This window comes from Onychostruthus taczanowskii, unplaced genomic scaffold (genome assembly GCF_017590055.1).
Source record: "Onychostruthus taczanowskii isolate IOZ18803 unplaced genomic scaffold, ASM1759005v1 scaffold5, whole genome shotgun sequence".
In the NCBI taxonomy this organism is placed as follows: Eukaryota; Metazoa; Chordata; class Aves; order Passeriformes; family Passeridae; genus Onychostruthus; species Onychostruthus taczanowskii.
This window is the reverse complement of record NW_024502568.1, coordinates 11,508,654-11,529,201: the sequence shown is the minus strand read 5'-3', so window position 1 is coordinate 11,529,201 and position 20,548 is coordinate 11,508,654. Positions and strand designations below refer to the sequence as shown.

Genomic DNA, 20,548 nt, shown 5'->3' with positions numbered 1-20,548 from the left:
CAAACCTTCCAGGCTAGAGAAAATCTGGCAGCCCAGGTAGAGCTGTCACCCCTTGTCATCCCCCAGCTCCTGCTAGGTTTTGGGACAATGCTGGGCAGTCTCCATCCCACATTGTCTGGGTTTCTGGGGAAGGCATCTTCCTGGGAGAGCTGTAGAGAGCAGCAGCTTTCCATCTGGGATTCAGCCCTCATCCCTGAGACCCAGTCTGAGTGAGAGCCTCGGGAGCAGCCAGCCCAGCCCACCTGGCTGCCCCCAGCAGGACAGGCTGCTCTGCAGAGCCAGCACCTCCCTGGGAAATAAATGTCACCAGAGCCCCAGGCACGCAGCACCAAAACCTTCACCTCCTGAGTCGCTGCTGTGATAATCCTGTTTGCTCTGTCTTAGTGACTGGAGAGAACCATAACCAAGAAAAACAGCAGGATTATTCCCCAGCACCTGTTCCCACTGAAAGGATTATCGCAGCTGGCTGCATCAGTGATGTCCCCTGGGTATCACCATGAAGGCAGCCTGAGTGACATGGCAGCTCACCAGAAGAAGACCTCTCTCCACTTCTCCATGCCCCTTTCCTGGGTATTTTCAGCTCCTGAAAGCTCCTCACAGACAAAGGCCAGCCCATATAGATACAAGTGTCAGGGTTTTCATGTCTGCAGAGCACAGACTTGCTCTCCAAATAGCTTCATCTCTTGTTTGTCTGTCAGGCAGGCAGCGTGAGAAGTATGGGCTGTAAACCGCAGGGCTGAGAAGACAGACAGCACCTTTAAAACACTTTAAAAACAAGCTTTTTTCCCTGCTCAACATTCCCTGTGTTTTTGTTGTTCCAGCACAGTATCTGACCCACTCACCTCACAACATGGTAGGGCTCTGTTGTTCTGCTTTTACACCAACAATACAATGGTAGCTGATGTAAGAGCTATTTACTGCAGAATGAAAATGATTGATTGCAGAAAGAGACATCTTCCTCAAAGCTGTTTACATGGGAAGCAGGAAAGCTGGAGAGGAGCCAGAAAAATTTTGAAGGGACTCAGCTCATCGGTGGACGAAACAGGAATGCAACCCTCCTGTAGATGGAGGACTTGTGTTTCAAACTCACCTTCCAGACATGAAACCTGCTCCCCTGTGCCCTCTTGGCTCTCCTGTGGGGACACCTGAGACACCAAGGTTTGCTCAATCGCTGTGAAATTGCCAGTGGGCTTTGCAGCAGTGCCCTGAGGGCTGGTTCTACCTCAGAGAGGTGCCGCAACTGCCCCAAGGCCTCTGTTAAATGAGCTGACACCTCATTCCATGGGTCTTCTCAAGGAAAATCCTTCCATCTCTTAAGCAGAGGTCTTGCAGAATAAATTACCACAGATACAATTTTTTTTTCTGTAATGGAATGTAACATTAAACTAAACACTGGAACATGGAGAAAAACAAAGCAAAACACCCCACAGAAATTATCTTTAGCTTCTAATGATTTTTGCAAAACACTGCTGAAATTAGGTTTTATAGAAAAAAAATATTTATCATATCTGTCAGCACTGGAAAGCTATGGTTAAATTAAAACTTTATTTTAAACTCTGACTATGATCCAGCAGTGATATGAAATTTATAAATAGCTTATCATACACCACAGTATAAAAAGTACATTTAGCCTCTTGTTATTGAGACTAATTCATTGTTTTATATGAGATGGGAATTAGCTTTGCCCCTCTGACCATCAAAACAGAGAAAAAAATTAAAACCACAGGGAGGAGAGCAAAACCAACCCACACATCAGAGTCTCCTGTGAAAAGGACCACAGGAAAATGGTCCCTGTTGGAAATGCCACCCTGATGCTGAAGCTTGTCTACATCTGGGCTGAGCAGGCAGCACCAAGCAGTAGAGGTCTCTGATCCCCACAGTGGTGCACAGGATCTCAGCCTCTGACCTGCATAAAAGCTGTTCTCAAGCCCTGGGCCAGCCAGGTCCCCAGTTTAAATCAGTGACACTGTGCATGGGTGGCTCTTTCCAAAGTCTTCACCCTGTTGTTTTTGGCCATGGCTTCGACAGGATGGCTGCAGACAACTTCTTGTGCCAGCTGAGCTTCAAAGCAAGAAAAGTCCTGTGGCCCTGGTCCCAGGGCCCTGCAGAGACTCTCCTGGCACAGCTCAGTAACACGGGGTACAAACTGGGCACTCAGTCTGACTGTGCAGCTGTTTAACTTGGCCAGGAATTCCCACATGGCTGATGATGCTGATGCCTCTCCTGTGTTCTTGCCATGCTCCTGGTGCTTCCCAGTGGCTCAGGCACCATGTTCAGCTACAAGAGTAGAGCCTGCCTGGGTTTTTAAGGTGCTCCTTGAGATCTCTTAGCAGCCCTACATCAGTGGTGTCTCTGCCAGAGGGGACCAGCAGCTTCCAGGTGGGAGAGGATCAGAAGTATTCTTCTTGGATGTTTCAGTCTTGGAACCTCAGACAGAGGAGACAGCATTCCTTTATCAAATGGGAGAGGATCAGAAGTATTCTTCTTGGATGTTTCAGTCTTGGAACCTCAGAGGAGACAGCATTCCTTTATCAACTCCTCATTAATATCCCATAAAAAAAGGCAAATGTTCCTCATTCTTGGGGCCAGGCAGAGTCAGTGTGCTCTGCTCTGGCCATACCCCAGACCCTGTGTGTGTGTGTGTGGGGATGCAGACCATGGGCTGTGACACAGCAGCACAAATGCAGCCCATCAGCGTGCTGGCTGGCTGCAGAGCTTGCAGCAGCACTGCCTGCTGCTCCTGCATGCAGCGCAGAGGCCATCACTCAAGTGGCAGGGGGTCTGTGACCACAGGGTGGCTCTGGAGAATGCTGTGGAGCAGCACAGAGAGGGAAGATGGGAAGCTGGTGGTGGGAGGCTCCAAGCAGCAGCAGCCAGGAGCCAAATTGTGACATGGGGAGATAAGGCTCTTGATGGATAGACCTCAGAAGGTTTGAAGGTTTTTGTTCTGCTTGAATAAGCAGTCAAATATTCACACAGATAAGCTTCAGAAATGCATCTGCTCTGAAAACCTTTGTGTCTTAAAAAGCAGGGCTGGAAATAGAACAAGAGAATTCCTCTGTGGCTTTTGTGGCTCCTGGGCTTTCCTGCCCCAGCACCAGGATGACCAGAATTACCCACACAAGCAAACCAAGAGTCAGGACAGCTCTCACAGTCAGACCTTCCCTGAACCTCAGGCATTCAACTGTGCCTGAGTACCAGCCCAGCTGAGGGCTGAAGGCAGCACTGAGGATGGCCAGCAATTAACCTGCACTTCCAACATCAGTGCTTGAGTGGAGTGCTTTTGGAGGGTGCATCACTTCCTTGGAAACAAATTAGAGTCCTGTACTTTACTCCAGCGAGTTTCCTTGTACCATAAGTTGTTTAAACTGTTTGTCATTATGCATTTCCCACTCAGACAAAAACAGACCACAAAGCCTGAGGCACCAAGGCTGGTAGGAGAGCGGAAATCCTGCTCCAAGTGGGCAGAGAGCAGCTCCCTGGCTCTGGGCAATGCTGGCAGACCCAGCAAAGGTTTGGGGCAGGAAGTAGCAATTTCTGGCTCTGTAGAAACCTTTCAGGTTCACCTTTGAAATATGATTCCCAATCAGTTCTGCAGGATTTCTGTCTGAGCATCCCCCAGCTTTGGCATGCTGAGGGAGGAACCAGATCCAAAGCCTGAGGTCAGAGCAGCAGAGGGCTTCCAGCAAGACAGAGTCCCTTTAGGGTCCTATTTGGGGTCAGCCCATCTCTTCCCCTGTGTCTCTCCCTGGGCTTTTCAATTTGCAATTTATTTTTTGTCCTAATGAGTCTCCCCATCCACCCCCTAGCTTTAACCTCTTCCCTGCCAAGCCGTGTCTGGAGTTTACAGGAGAAAGTTGTTTATGTTAAATTGCTTTGTAATAGTTTCCTCCTCCGCCACCTCCCTTCCTTCCCCAATAAAAGCCCTACGGCATGTTTGGCAAATCCTCTAAACAAAGAGGAGGGTTTGGAGACCCAACAAATATTTGGTGAACCCAGTGGGGAAATAATGTCTTTTTCTGAAGGACGTTACAGCCTGAATTCATAATAGTAGGAAACTAGTGTCCACCCTAGGTAAGGAATTGTCTACTTGCAGCTACCAGGCATAAAATACAGATGCCCAGGCAGCCAAAAGTCATCACTGGGTGCAGGGGGTTAACCCTGTGTTTTCCTCCCCAGTCAAGATGGTGCTGATGGCAGCAAACCTATGTGTTTGCTAATCTCCAAATGCTTGAAGTTGTCACAAGTGGGCAGGGAAAGGAGAACATAAAAGGGCAAGAGTGTTTTGAACTCACCTAGGCTGATGAACAGAAGCACAAGGCAATGAAAATCCATTAGCCTGACTGCTCCCTGCAGAGGAAAACCAGGCACACAAAATCCAATTCATTATTCTCTTTCTTATTTAACGCTAAGTAAGTCATTGAACTTTACTACTTGATCTATCCATTTTCTTTAGTAGTAGGTCTGCAGGAAATCTTTCTCTTCTCAAAGGGGGTTTCAAGTTTCTCACTGATATCACATAAAAAATACTTGGGAGTGTATGAGTAAAAAATAACTGCATTTCAAAGAGAGCATGAGCCATGCAGATAATGATAATTTTTCTTCTCTGAAGCACAGAACAGAAGCGTGGAGGCCCCTGGGAGCTGGGAGCACCATTGTTCTTCTTCCAGGCCATTATCTGGAGACAGGCCTTGAGATAGACTCTGATGAGGCCATGGGAAGGATTATCTGCTCCAGAGTGCTAATGGCATGCATTTGACAACATCAACCTTTTAATTTATGAGGTGCCTTGTAACCTAAAGGCAAAGAAATTCATACCATGCAATAGCCCAAACACATCCGGTGCAATTAAAAATTGTCTGATCCAAGCCCAGCCTGCTCTACAGCCCCACTTTCCTAATTGCAGCTATGTAGAAAAGTTCCACCTTCCTAAAGGCACCTTACTGGATTTTGTACTGTGATGGCAGCGTTATATAACGAGAAATATATTAATGGAAACTATCCAGCACTGAAATCATTCCAGCCTTTTTATCACCACATTCCTTGCACCCACATAAGTGAAGTGTGCAGGAATAAAAGCTGCTCAATATCATTCACCAGCAGACACACATTATGGGGTTTGCTCACAAGCCCCTAAGAGCTCAGTGGTGCCCATGAGTGTTGGGATTCATATATACACTCTGGGCAACACAGAGCTGCCCTTCCTGGGAAATTATTTTTCCACTGTCCCTGGCTTGTGGCCATGTCACCCCTTGCATTTAAGGACAGTAAATGACAGTAAATCACAGTAAAGTGACCCACAACAGTTGCTCTTTTAGCTGCCCTGGTCCCAGCCTCTGTCAAAAGTTTGCCCCATGCTCCATGCTCTGGTCTTGGAAATAATAGACTTAAATAAATTTTTTTTTCTATTGAACCAGTATTTGTAAAAGACTAAATTTATTTTGACTTTTCACATACAGTGAGAAGCTTAATGGCTTAGTCACTGTGCTTCTGAATAGAATATTCAGAGCAGCTTCTGAAAGGGTTTGGGTGGCAAGTTCTCTTTTTTCAGCACCAGTCAAGCAAAACAATGGGCCAGAGAGGGCTGGTCTGAGTCTCAGCTTCTGCATCACCACTGGGCATGAGACTGGTGATCACAGGGATGGATCCAAATCAAGGCTGCTACCAAAACAGATGAACCTGAACCCATCTCTCTGCATCTTCCTATTGTTACCCCTGTTTGTGCAGCCTGCTGGGTGAGCTGAAACAAACCTTGTCTGCAAGGGCTTGTTTCCAGCCACAGGAGTCCACTGCCCATGCAGCAGCACAGCAGCAGAGCCAGGCCGGCAAGCAGGACATGCAATGGGATTTGAGGGCTGGGGAGAAGAGGGGGCAAGCACTAGCCTTGCCTTGGACAGGCTGATGTTGAAAACCACAGACAGGCATCTATCTACCCTGTTGCCAGACTGCTGGTAACTGCCTGGCAGTGAAACAGGAACAAAACCTCTCCCGTGGATGTTCTCAAGGTGGTTTAGAGCACTGCTACAACACCTGTTGTGACTGGCAATTACTGCAGCACCTGCCTTGTGCTGCATATGAGATAAAAGCTCCAAAAAGCCTGAGTATTGGACACAAGCTGTTTTGAGAGCATCCCCACAGATGCTCCCATGTCAGATCCAGCCTGGGTGCCCTGGTGGTGTGGCTGTCCCAGACTGGGACAGGAACTGCCGGGGTACCAGCGATGCCTGGGTAAGGGCTGTGTGTGAGCAGCAGGTCCCACATTGCCCTCCTGCCTCCCTGGCCATGGCGAGGATGGAGGATTGAGGATGGAGGATTGAGGATGGAACATGGAGGATGGAGGATGGAGAATGGAGAATGGAGGTAATAGACTTAAATAAATAGAATGGAGCATGGAGGATGGAGAATGGAGGATGGAGGATGGATGGAGGATGGATGGAGGGATCAAGGATGGAGGATGGAGGATCAAGGATGGAAGATGGAGGATGGAGGATGGAGGACCAAGGATGGAGGATGGAGGATCACTGCCTGCCAGGGAGCTCTGCCTGCCAGCACATCCCACACCACCCCGAGCGTCCTAAGTGAGCTAATTGAGATTTTATTTGACGGCTCCCAAGTGAGCAGTTAGGGGAAGAACAGACAAACAAAACACCCGTGGCTGAAGGCGGGCTGTGGAACAATGGGAGCTTTGTGGGCCATGTCCCAGCTCACCTGCTGCAGTCCAAGAGGAAGCGCTCCTCCCTGCGCTGCACAGTGCGAGGGTGGCGGCGCGGGCTGGCACTCACCTTTGTGTCTCAGGACACCTCTGGGTCCCTTCTGACACTCGGGAAAGGTGAGAGGGGCACACACTGTACACCCAAACAGCAGCAGACTGGGGGCACAGAGTGTCCCTGGGGTGGCTGTGGTGGATGGCATTTGTCCATCACCAGGGTGTCTGTAACCCTCACTGGGCCGGTCAGCGCGGGGCTCTCCATCTGCACATGGAAACTTTAACCCTGAGCACTGATCTCGCTTCCCCACTAGGAATTCCCACCAGGGGCTTTTCTTGATTGCTTCTTCTTAACAATAGGTATCTACATTTTGGCAGCAAAGCACTGTTCAAATTTTACCAGCTGGAAAAAATCGATTTGTGATGAGGTCTTGTGCTGCACTTGCAATTGTTCCTTACAGTGGCAGGGTCCCCCTCTGAGGGAGGGCAGCTTGTACATTTTAACACTCACCTGGCCCTGCAAAATGGCTTGTTGGTAGCTGAAATACTTATACACCTAGCAGCTGCTGAGGTTTTGAGCTCTTTAGTGTCTCTATTTGCCTCTTTGGTGTATACACTTAGACCTGCCTTTAAAAGCATTGTGCCAATGAGCTTAAAAGCAATTATCAAAATAATTTTAGTAGGAAGAAGCCAAATATCATGGCTTTGAGAGAGACACTGGGCCAGGCTTGCAAAGGTACATCACTGCCTAGAGACACACAACAGTTGCTAATGGCTAAGGCAGTGAACTAGTAAAAAAATCCTCATTTAATCTCATTAAGGACAACAGGATTCGGTGCATTACACAGGATCAGATGGGAAGGGTACAACATTACATCTGAGATGCTCTGTTAATCATGCCAATAGCAAAAGTCTGCAAATGGTAAGCTTCTGTTTTCTTCTTTAGGTTGTGAACCTGGAGGTCAGGACTCATTTCCTATTTGTCTGGGAATTTTGCACTCTGGTGCAGTCAGTATTAGTAACTCTGAGCATCAGTCCTGAAAGGAATAGGTATAACCAGACCCAGACACTGCCCAGCACCTGGTACAATTCATATCTGGATTCAAACAGCTGCCAGGGCACAGACAAAAAAACTTTGTGCTGCTGGGTGCTAAGGCCAAGCAGGCAAACATTACCATGAAAAACCTGGAAGCTGAATGGGGCAGGGAAGAAAAAAAGTTAACTTGTGAAGCAAATGTGAGTACAAGCTGCTGGTTTTGGTGAACCAGGAAGCTGATTGCCAGTTTACATAACAAACCCAAACTCTGCTCCATTTCCAGCACAGCAGGCCCGATTCTGTGGCTGGTTGGAAGGACAGAGGATGAGTCAGGGCAGGGGCACGGCTGGCAGCCAGTGCCAGCATGCCAGGGGCACACCCTGCACCCACAGCACCTGCCCACAGCAGTGCCACCTCCCGAGGCCATGGGGCACCTCCTGTTTGGCACCACAGAACAGGAGGGTGGCTCCAGGCTGGGGGATGGCTCCAGGTCCAATGAAACTCAGCTGGAGCCACTTGGAGAGGAGGAGGGGATGCTGAGGGGGTCCCATGTGTCCGTGGCTGGCCAGGGAGCTGTGTGGCTTTACAGCAGCTGAAAGCTGCTCAGGTGTGCTTTAGTTTGCTGCTGTTATCCACAAAGAGTAAGAAAAACTTCTAGGAATGTTTTGGGCATATTTCAGCTGCCAGTCCTTTGCTGTCATGGTCCTGTATGGAATGTCTGACCTCTCACACTTCTTAACCTGTGTTTCCACAGTGCCTCTGCCTGGTGTATTCCCCTCCAAATCAATCACACTTTACCATTAAAAGGCAACCCCTTCAGCATTGCCAAAGACACCCCAGTTTTCCTGTTTGCATTGACAATCCTGTGTTTGCTTACCAGCATCACATTTTTTATCCTTTTCCCATCTTGGTCGCTTTTCCCAGCAGAGTTTGGCAGGCTGAAGTTACTGAATTGCAGGGATAAATCACCTGCTGTTACCATGGGCGGCTGCTCCTGGCGGATGGGCAGGCATACAAACACCTCAGAGAAAAAGCAGATCGATTTCTTCTGCCACATGATTGTCAAAAAATATTGTTGATCTTACATTATGCGTGATTGTTTATATGAAGAGAAAGAATCCTTACTTCCTCCTGGGGCGTTTGGGAATTTGGCAGGGTCTGAAAGCGAGTCAGTGGTGCATAGGGTAATGCTCCGTGGGGAGAGTGTGCTTAGTGCTATTGCAGGAGATCACATTAGTGCTCTTGACACAATCAAACAGAACGTCCCAGCTGAACAATGAGTTTTTAGGCCGAAAAGTGAAACGTTAGCAAGGTGTGTACATCGCCGAGAATTTGCTTCATCTTGCTCGTTGATGTGGTGGTAACAGAACTATTTTTAGGTATAATCCTTCAAACAGAACATGACTTCTCCTTTCTGATTAATACAAAGCTGGCTGCTAGTCAAAGGATAATTATTTCCCAACACATCACCTAACACACACCAGCAAACAAAACACTCATTATTTGAACTATCCAGCACTAACTGCTGTTTAGCAGTTAACATTTTCTCGACAGTTTTAAAGGACTAATTGCTCCAGCTTCATTAGCAGAGGTCATTTGCTGTTGGTAACAATACTTTTCTGGAGATAGCCTCTCGTATGAGATTAGATTATCAGGTCAAATTCTGCTCCCAGTGGCAATGATGCCTGACCGCATTTGGCCTCATGAAAGTCTGCTCTTTTCAGTTCATAGCTGCCCAATTTCCAGGCCTGCAGCTGATATATTACATAAAGGAAGTAAGTGCACTCCACCAGACGGGAAATTACAATAAATTAGGAAAGTGTGCAGCACAAGGAAGGTTTGCAAAATAGCCACTTCAAGGTTGTTAATAAAATCTCAGCCTCAGATAGTGTTTAGGAAAAAAAAACAAAAAAAGCTGATAAAGAAGTTGTTCTTATAGTTGACGACACATGGATACCCAGGAGGGCAAGCAGCATCTGCATAAGAACCAGTGCATGCAGCAACTCAAACACCCAGCTGATGTTGTCAAATGCACAGTTCAGATCATAATCCACCTTTTTTGCACATAGTTCCATGCTGCTTGGAGCTATAGACAGTGGATGCTGAGGGCTGCAGTCTCAGAGTGCAGCGGATTTGCAGGAGGGCTTCTGTGCAGCTCTCACCAGTGGGGAGTCCTGCAGAGCCTGCTGGGTGTCTGAAACAGCCTCAACTTCCCTGAGCACACGCAGAACTGAATCCAGCCCTTCAAGCTGGTCTATTCCCATTCAAACACATGGAGAGAGGCAGGCTTCTTTTCAGAAGTGCTGAGCAAACACTGCACGGAGTGTGGCCGGCGCCTTGGACAATCAGGCGTCTTCCATGTGGAAGTCTCCAGGCATCCTCGCCAAACAATTTTGGTCCTGGCAGCTGCAGGACATTTTCTCTGGGCGGATTTCTGGTTTACCTGTGTCTCCCTTCCCTGCAGGCCTGCAGCTCTTTGCTGTTGCTTTCCTGCCCACGTACGTGTGCAGCCGCATGCCTACCACCTTTTCTTTCTGACTTGCAGCTCCAACTGCTAATCCATGTCTGGTTTTCGTCAGAAAAAAATATTCATCCTGAGTGTTTGACTCATTGCCTCCGGAGTATTTCAGCTGCCCCACAACGCTTCTCAGAGTATCCTCCTTCCCTGCAGAGAACAGCGTGTTCTGAGTGTGATCCACAGCAGACTGCTCGCCAGCAGCCTCCCCTTCCTTGCACACGTGTGTGCCACATGTCCTGCTCTGTCCTCACTGGTACTGTACCACTGCCTTTTCCACGCCGTGCAAGGTGGACTGGCATCCCCTGTGCAGGCTGCCACTGGGATTGTTTCAGCTCTCTACGAAGGCACTCAGCGTGTCAGCCTCCAGACTCTTCCAGCAGGTCCTCAACTGGCAAAAATTCAACAGCAGACAAATCCTGACTGCTTTGCTGACACAGCTGGCCCTTCTGGGGTCAGTAGGCCAAACTCATCCTACTTCAGTGCCATTACACTTGTCCAGGAGATGCATCACTCAGTACAGCTCTTCAGCAGGGCAAGCAGAGCAAGTTCTGGCCATAAATTTCCCACCTAAGTTGGACCCTGTTGATGCAAAAATGTCACCACTTTTTAAAGCCTAAGGACAGGAGTGTTTGGATAGTTAAAACTGAGTGTATGGACTGATTTATAAGCTGAAGAGCCAAGTCCATCGGGCTGTCCTGCTCCATGCAGTAGGCCCTGTGCTTCTCCAGGATCTAGCACCCTGCTGAGGATGAGGGCTTGACAGTCACTTCAGTTCCCAGCCAGGTGCTGGGATCCTGTCCTGCTCTATCCAGGAGGCAGGGACCTGGCCCTGCCCTGGCTCTGTGATCCACAACATGCACAAGGAGAGCAGTGCTGTCTCCCCATCCCATCCCATCCCATCCCATCCCATCCCATCCCATCCCATCCCAGACGTGCACAGCCTGTCATTGCAGTTGCTGGCATCAGACATCACCATTCAGGGCACACTTTTGGGCACCCTTTTGGTCTTGTTATGTTTGCTGTAATCAAAGATAAAATCAGATTTTTTAAAAAATCATTTGATGGCAGAGCCCACTTCACTTAGCTCCTGATCTGATGTCACCCCAGCATTTTAAGGAGCCCATTTCACTGTTATCAAGGAAGACACCATTAACTGCAGCTCACATCAAACTCCAGTGACATCAATGGAAAAGTATTATTTACTTCTCCAGTCCCTTTATTTTGTATTTGCATAAAAAGAGTAACTTTTTTTCCCCCCTGAAAATACAACATTAGAAATTGCAAAGGACAAATTCCTTAACTTTGAAAACAAAATAAAATGAACAACTGGTTTCCAAAACAAACCGTGAGCCACCACCCTGAAGAACTCGCTTTGGGAAGTGCTGTTCCTGGGAGCTGATATTTAATTAAACTACACTCCTGAGTTTAATAAAGCCAAAAAATACTTCACTTTTATTCTGCACTGTCTTTTTGTTTCTCTGTCTGCCATTTATTCATTTCAGTAAGGAAAAACTTTATGAAACCACAAGGATAGAGCACACCTTCATAAAGTAATAAAGGAAGACAATCTTTCGGAGCAGGGACACAGAGCTGCAGCACTTCTGCTCTCTGTAACTCTTTGCTTAGATCAATGAAAAATACAACGTTCAGTTATCATGACCTGCTTGGGCAGGATCAGGCCTGCTGTCAGCATGAGGTGGACCCACTTGTGGGGTGGCATGTAATGCTTACAGAGATTTCTTTCTACTCAAGACCATTTTAAGCTTTCAAATTAAGTGTCCTCTGTAATCTTAAATATTCTGGTCTCCTGACTCCCAGCCATGTACTCCAATGACAACAACAACAAAAGGGGAAAAGAAACAAAAAAAAGAGAAAAAGAAAAAAAAAAAAAAAAAAGAGAAGAATATATTCCAGAAAGGAATAGTTCAAGAAAATGAGTATTCATTATCAGAGTGGAAACACCTTGTCATTAGCCATTAATTTTTTCCCATTAATAAGGGAAGTCAGTGGATTTCACTGCAACAGGAACACAACCATACTGGGTTTCAAACAGGTTTTTTACAACACTGTGTCAGGAAAAGCCATTAGATCAAGTTGTATTGGTAATCTGAGCCATCTTTGGAGAAAAACAAATGCTGTTCTTCCCATTACAGGTTGGTATTGTTTCAAAACCTATAGAGACACACTTGCTTGTGCTGCAATGGTATTTATTGCACATAGACCAATTACTTACACAGTAGTAAATTGCACCAAAGTATAAATATGTTATAAAACACACACAGAGAGAAAAATGGAAATGACACACAAGTGCTAAAATAACAGCAGATTCACGTGGGCATTTGGAAATAAAAATAAAAATAATAAAGTCTCTTAAGATATTTTAATTTATAATATGGATATATTTACAGTACCTTCAAAAAATAATATTAAAAAAGTCACTCTCTCGATAAAACTCTAACAGATCAGACAAAACCAGAAATCAGGTTCAGGGTCGGTGTTACGCAAACCTCCGTTTCCTTTTCAATCTGCATGTGTGTATGTGTGTGCAAGTAATATCTTCAAATAACTTTACAACTCTTTAACACTGTGCAAAAAACGACTTTGTCGCCATTTTTTAAAAAAAAAATGTGCAGTAAATTTTTGTTGCCAGGATTCTCCCCCCTCCCCCCCGTTCATCTGTAATTACAATGAACAAGCTGCAGAAGGTTCCTCACCCCCCCTCCCCGGCCCTTGTCCTAAAACCCCATTAGTGGTATGTAAATATGCTGTTTAATATAAACATGGTCCGTTCATTCCCCTGTACAATATGCACAGCTTGAGGTAGAAGTTTCTCAGCCTGACTGCTATTGTCTGGCCGAAGGAGATAAGCACAGTAAAACTCACTGCTGGCTGATGCAGAGGGAATAAGCACAAGAGTGTGGGTTGGGTTGTTTTACCCCCTTCCAAAATATACCAGCGCTCCTCACTGCTCATTATTTTCTCTCTCGCTACTCTGCAGGCGAGCAGAGCAGGGCTACTCCGAGCTTAAAACTCATCTTGCCGGCAGGTCTCCGTCTTGCCGGCCGCGCTCTGTGCCCGGAGCACCTGCAGCACCGACCCCGCGCCTCCCAAAAAATCCCGGTGCCCTGGGAGAGGGGATGAGCCCCGGGGCCGGGGCCCAGCTGAAGCCGAACTCGGCCGCCAAGGGCCAGCAGCACCCGCTGGCTCGGCCAGCAGCACGGTCCTGGGACAGCCACCCGAGCGCGGGCGCTGCCGCCACAGTCCCCGCGACAGCGCGTCTCCTAAAGACACGGCGGCTGTCCCCGGGATGGGCTGCTGGTTTCCTCTGCTGTCCGCTCAGTGGGTTTCCTGTTTTCTGTAGTTTCGGATGAGGTATGTCGTACACCAGTTCACCTGCTTTTATTCCTAAGTAAACACCCGCACTCCCCCTGCCAAGGCAGGGATCGTTTCGCTCGGCAATAGCATTACCACCGGGCAGCTGCCGCGGCTTTCTCCGCTCCTGCGTGTCTCCCTGCCTGCCTTTCCCCCCTGTCCCGGCTCCGCCGCGGCCCCCACGCCCCCCTATACCTTGGACTCCGAGTCGGAGGCTTTGCTATGTCTCTCCTCCAGGCTGGACTCGCTGCCGCCCCGCGTGCCCCCGTTGCAGTCGGACCAGGTCCCGGCCAGGCTGCGCTCGGGGGAGCCCACGGTGCTGATGAAGCCCCCGGGCAGCCGGGCCAGCTCCCCGCCGCCGCCGTGCAGCCACCGGTCGGCTTTCCGGCGGCAGCAGAGCAGCCTCTTGAAGGCCTTCCGAAAGTCGGGGCTGCGGCAGTAGATGATGGGGTTGAACGCGGAGTTGGCGTAGCCCAGCCAGTTGAAGAAAACGAAGAGCCAGTCCGGCACCAGGTCCCTGTTGAAGACGTTGACGATGTTCACCAGGAAGAAGGGGAGCCAGCAGAGGGTGAACACCCCCATGATGATGCCCAAAGTCTTGAGGGCTTTCTGCTCCTTCATGGCCATGATGCGGGAGGTCTTTCGCTTGCTGGCCCGGCCGTTGCCGAGGATGGGCTGGTGGTGAGGGTGAGCGGGCAGGGGCGTCTGCGGCTGCTCCTGGCTGCCGTAGAACCGGCCCTCGCACCTATCGATCTTCCTCATCTGCTCCTTGGCCTCTCTGTACACCCGCAGATACACAAAGATCATGATGAGAAGGGGGATGTAGAAAGAAATGATGGACGAGGCGATGGCGTAAGCCCTGTTGGTGACGAAGTCGCAGCAGCCCGGATCCTGGTAGCACTCCAGCGCCTGGGGGTCGTCATCCCGCCACCAGTGCATCATGATGGGCAAGAAGGAGACCAGGGCAGAGATGGCCCAGACGGTGCAGATGATGCCCTTGGCCCGACCCTTGGTCATGAGGCTCTGGTAGCGGAAAGGCGAGGTGATGGCCAGGTAGCGGTCGATGGCGATCACGCACAGGGTCTCGATGCTGGCCGTCACGCAGAGCACGTCCAGGGAGGTCCAGCACTCGCACAGGAAGGACCCCCAGAGCCAGGTGCCCCGCACCACCAGCGTGGCCCCGAAGGGCACCACCAGCAGCCCCATCACCAGGTCGGCGCAGGCCAGCGAGGTGATAAACAGGTTGGTGAGGGTCTGCAGCCGCTGCGTCCTCCCGATGGCCGCGATCACCAGCACGTTCCCGGCCACGATGAGCAGCACCACCAGGGCCATCAGCAGGCTCATGCCCACAGCCCACTGCTGCGACAGCTCGGCGGCGGGCAGCTGCCTGCTCCCGGGCGGCACGGCCGTCACCCCGGCCACGGAGCGGTTCTGGGGGCCGCAGTCCGGAGGCAGCCACCCATCGCCCATGGCTGTGCGGGGCGCTCCGGCCGCCGCTCCGCACCGCGCCGCCGCCGCCGGACGGACCCGCCCCGACACCGCCCTGGCACCGCCCCGGTACCGCCCCGGCACCGCCCCCGTACGGCCCCGGTACCGCCCCAGCACCGCCCGCCGCCAATCGGCACCGAGGGAGCGGCACTGAAGCGCCCCGCCCGCGCACCGGCGGTACCGCCGCTCCTGTTCCTGCCCCTGTTCCTGCCCCTATCCCTGCCCTATTCCTGCCCCTATCCCTGCCGGTATCCCGCCCGGACCCCCCGGACCCCCGTCTTTGCTCTGGCTACGCTCTGCCTGCCCCGCGGCTGCCGGGCACAGAGCCCCCTTCCCGCACGGCAGCGTGGATGTCCCGGGCAAGGGGTGTCTGTGCCCGGCAGCCGCAGGGCAGGCAGGGGATACGGGCAGGGTGGCTCCTACCGGCTTCTGGAGCAGAAGTTACTTCTGTTTATCCCTGAAGAAAGCAAAATGCCAGCACTGTCAGCGTCATTCTCCACTGGAAAGTAATTGACATCCCCTCCCATTGGATGTCCCCATCAGGGACAAGTGTCGCGCTCGCAAGCCCCCTGTCCCCAGTGCCTCCTCTCCCAGCCTCGCAGCCCCAGAGCCCCCATGTAAAACCCGCTTAAAGGGATGATGCTGCCAGCTCCGTGCAGGGACTGCGGCTGCCGCTTGTCCCCTGCATCTCCCCACTGCGAATCCTCTTTTCCCCTTCTCCAGCCCTGCCAGACCAAGGCACTGCAGAGTTGAGAGGTGGGAGCCCCAGCTCCCTTTTCTGGCTTTTCTCTGCTGTGTGGAACAGATCTCTGTGGACTTTTAAAAATGCCTGCAGTAGCTTTTACACAGTCTGGTCAAACCCATGAAATCTAGGGACTGCTCGAAATGTTAATACTGTTAGTACCATTGTTTGGTAATGAGCAGTAAAGTACGTGAAACATCAGGAGGCTGCAATGCCCAGATAACCAACTGGGCAAATCCCTATCCAGGTCCCATTCCCTTCTGTGAAACCTGCTGCTAGGAACTTGTTTGGTTATATTTCCATATACCTGCTTAGCTCTCTGTTCTGCTCTGAAGCTGTAAGACTGCATTTTACTGCATTTTACTGTTTTAAACTTCTTAAAATAATGTGGAGCAACCACTGAGTAAATGAGAACAATGTCCCCTCTCTCCTGCCTTTTAAATCATTGGCATGTCTTTACAGCAGCACCAAATGTTCCCCGCAGCACTCTGGGAGCAACTGGAAGTCACAGTTATTTTCTTCCCCCTATATATTTATTCTGCTAAGACTGCTCTGCTGTTCCAGCTGGCCCATAAAAATCCCTTCTAGGCTTAGGCTTGATTTACAAGGTCGCAACCTGGGAAAAAATTATTTATTTATTTACACACTGTTTATTTAACCCTGACTAAAGGCCACACACCAGCGTGGACCTGCTGCTTGGCAAACCATTCCCTCATGTTCCCATGGACTTTGCTTTGCTGCTTGTCATCTGCTGGACCAAAGCATGACCCTCTTTAGTGGGAAGGGAAGGAGGCATGACATCTTCAAGAACAGAGGGAGATCTTAAGCCAAATGAAAAGCAGAAGGGTTGTTTCCAGGAGTATTTGCCCAGGTCTGGGATCTGTAATTCTGATCTAACAAAAAAATAATAATATGAAACCAGGTTAGTGGAGCTGTGGGATAGAAACAATTTTTTATTTTCTGCATTTAGCTGGAGCACTTAAAGTAAATATGAGGCCCATGGTGCATCATTGCACCAAAACCTTCACAGATGAGATGCTTGGATGAATTTTGTGAATGTGTACAATCCATTTTAGCATAAAATCAGCCAGAAAAAATTCTGATAAAATCTTACATATTTTTCCCAAGATGACACTGAAGCAGTGGTGGGGATACCCTGCAGCTGTTTTGCTTGCTATTCCTGGAGCACCATCCATCTGTCATCTGTCCAGATCCATTATTGTTGTAATATCTTTACACAGTTAATAAATACCATAAACTAATAAAATGCCAGCTCTTTGCCTATCAAGCTATCCTATCAGATCTCCAGCAGGAGATCTCTTCCCACCATAAGAGAGCTTAAAGGTTGGAGGACTAAAGGAAATTATTAACAAATATGCAATAAAGCAGAAGACACATAATAGTGTGTTGCTTCTCCGTGTCTTTGTTGGTTCCACACCCGTCAATCTGGAATGTCAGATCAGAGCTGGAGCCAGAATGTCTTTGGGAAACAATGCATTTCCAAAGGAAAAAATAAGCAAGTTTACGGATTCTGTACAGAATATCCCTCTGGCCCTTGCAGAACAGAGCAGCCAAGTATTCACTGTGGGCTTAACCCCTTTCAGAGCACTACCTTTTGCAAGTCTTCTTTAACTCCAAATTTCCTTTTTTTTTTTTTTTTTTTCATTTCAGACAGCTCTTTAACATGATTTAAATATTTCCTTTCATTTGCATACTATTTAAGGATGTTCTGTTAGGTCAAGAGAAGAGCTTACAGCACTGAAATGGTTTCTCCTTGCTCTCCAAATCACAGTTTTTTAATGAGCAACAGGTAGATCTGATGAGAACCAAAATGTATTGCATTTGAGGAACCCTGTTGGCATGGGCTGTGAAACCTCAGCATTTCAGGAACTGAAGTGAGCCATGTGGGTGTTTTTTAAACACACTCAGTCCTTTGAGATGCTTTGCACAACTTCCAGCTTGGCTTCATGCACCTCCCTCCATGCAAAACAGATTGCAAGAGGAGGGTCCTGCTGAATGGGTTCTGTCCCGACCAGCAGCACCAGCAGTGAGGCAGGAGGCTGGGAATGGTGCTGGACACTGGGACTAACCCCTTCCTTCATTGTAGCTGTAGCTAGGGCAGTGGATTTGCTGTTGCCACTCTGACTTTCTGCTGTAAGCCATCCCTGAATCTCCAGGACTGCTCTGAGCTCTGTATGCCTCGTGATGCCCTTAGACAAGGATCTTGTCTTCCTTGCCCAGTCTTGCTCCAGCTGTGCCTTCATGAATCAAATTCAGGGACCACTATTATTAACATAATTCCCTCTAAAAACATGAGCTATTTGTTCTCTTAAGGCATTTATCAAAGTCCACTGAAAAGCCTGGAAATCCTCCCATTGATTTCAGTGAGCCTTGTGTTGTCACTCCTTCTCTAGAGAAAAAGAACCACCAAAAAGCAAATTAAAAATGCATTTGCTGTCCATTTTTCTTCCTGCTTTCTTCCTTAATCTCTTAGCAAACTTAGCATGCATCTGGTAAATAATTTTGTGTTTGCTACCTCAACAGTTGACTAAAACCTTCAGGAAAGTAGGTGAGAAACAACTCTGAGAATCCTCATGTGAAGTGATCAGGCTTCACCCTCTCCCTGCTGCCCCAGGAAGAAATCATCACTTGGGTATATTCACACTGGACATTTGTTATTAGAGAAATAGAGACATGATGGAACATTGCCACAAGATCCATGTCTCTTGCTTTTAAAATAAACATCTTGGCTTTGACTTGACGTTTATTTTCCATAAATGCCTCAGCTTCAATTTGGCATTTCAAGCAGCAGCAGGAGGCTGTTATCCTGTGACAACACGCAATTCCATTGACATTATCTCCTGAGCACGTGTGACAGTGCTCCAAATACTGTATATAGGTGATTTTAGTTGAACAATATCAGAAAAATATAAAGCAAAGGTATCAAAGAACTGAAGTTCCAGCCCTATGCTGTGTGTGTGACACTATAATTCCATGGGGGATGCTGTGTACAAGTGTGAGCTACCATAGGAAGCACACCCTGAATTTGACTTTGGGGGTCCAAAGCAGTGAATGCTTATTAATTCCTTTTCACTCAAGGGCTGTGGCTGATGTGATGGTTAGCATGTACAGGACTGAGCATATCAGTGTTTTGAAAAGCTCCAAACCAATCTGAACACAAATAAATAAACCCTGATGCTCTGGAAGACCCTGCCACAGCAACCCAGCCATTGTTCAGAGTATTTTTGTCATCAGGAGACTGTCTTACAGTCATGTTGATTCATTAATTCCATTCAGGTGATAAAAGAGATGCAATATATCTTTCTGTCTCTCTTTCACACACTGAGCAAAACAGTGCTGAAGAACAGCCAAGTCATGTTTCTTGTCTCCTGAAATCTGTGTTTCTTTGTGGTTAAAAAGTCAAAATTCAGAAGACTGAGTTGGACCAACACCATTCAATTCTCCCAGAATGGACTTCATTTGCAATCTGGACTAATATTAATCTGGACCAAAAATAATGTGCTCATTAATCCAGATTACAACTGACTGTAATTGCTCAGGTTTCTGGGTATTCCTGGCTGCATCCCCCTGTACTTTCTTGACATCCTGACTCCGCTACAGAGACACTGGCACTGTGAGAAAAGGCTGCCTCTTTTTTAAGCATCAGCAATTCCTGTGAGAGGGGTGGCAAAACATTTTACAGCAGGCCAGAAAACCCTGCAGTGGCCAGAGCTTTTGTTTATACGGAGAGATTGTGGTCAGAGATGACAGCAGAGGAGTGATGACTGAGTCCTCTGAGGCTTCCTGTTAGTCTATTCCTGCTTCAATGCATACTGGCTGCAAGAAGTTGCCTTATTTCTCCATCCTGATGCTTACCCATCCATAGGATGACAGTAGCATGCTTTGGGAAACTCCATCTCACATTTTACCTGGGAAAAACCTGGTGCTTCAAAACCACATCTTAATGTGTGGGCTTGATGAAAAAGCACAGCAGCAGCATTTCAGTGTCCAGCAACGTGCTGGGTGCTGAAATGTGGAATTCACAGACCATTTCTTTCCCCTTCACATCATGGGTAACTAGAGCACATAAACAAGTGCCTGGAATGTTAAAAAAGACTCATTCAGTGTTTTTGGATGTGTGGGAAATCTGTATCTCTGTTCTGAATGGCAGAAGACTGACTCGAGCAGCATGGCTGAGGGTCAGCTCCAGCTGGCTGTGATGGTGGGTGATGGTTGAGGCTGATTTAGGGGTCTGGTCAGCCCAGTGCTGCTGGCTGAGTGTCTCCAGATGCAGCTCTGAGGCCTTGGATTCTGTAGGAACATGGGTTAGGGCTCCCACTGCGAGAAAATACATTCTGGATTTTTTTTTAAGCGAGAAAAGTCAGTTGTGGTTCATGCTAACTTAGGCAGTGCCATGGGAAAGATCTCTGAAGAGCTGAGGTTGTGTCACTAGATGTGAAAAAGTTAAATAGTTGTTCCTTTTTCTGTGGCATTAAGAGTGCCTTTAGAAGGTTTGAGGGATTCTGAATTGCAAATTTTAATTTTGAAACCTATCTTTTTGGCAGTTTAAAATATTCAGTGACAGGCTTTTTCAGTGACTGCTTTTATTTGGTGCAAATAAATACAGGATTAGCTAAAAGAGGAAGAAATAGTAGGATGCATCAGTGTTAGATGGGGGTCTTGCAG

The 20,548-nt window shown here is 48.4% G+C and overlaps 1 protein-coding gene across 2 annotated transcripts; it reads right to left on the bottom strand.

The window, feature by feature from the left end:
* Positions 1-2,544: 2,544 nt before the first annotated feature.
* On the bottom strand, positions 2,545-15,151 carry ADRB1 (adrenoceptor beta 1). Of its 2 annotated transcripts, XR_005953461.1 has the most exons (3): positions 13,828-15,151; positions 8,620-10,839; positions 2,545-4,350 (listed from the first exon to the last, which is right to left on the bottom strand). XR_005953461.1 is itself a non-coding variant. In XM_041415461.1 (2 exons), the coding sequence occupies exons 1-2, from the start codon at positions 15,100-15,102 to the stop codon at positions 10,828-10,830; spliced, it is 1,287 nt and encodes a 428-aa protein (XP_041271395.1). In that variant the 5' UTR covers positions 15,103-15,151; the 3' UTR covers positions 6,456-10,827. The 2 variants fall into 2 exon arrangements, 1 of the variants encoding a protein (XP_041271395.1); XM_041415461.1 differs by lacking the exon at positions 2,545-4,350 and having other exon boundaries at positions 6,456-10,839.
* Between the last annotated feature and the right edge of the window lie 5,397 nt (positions 15,152-20,548).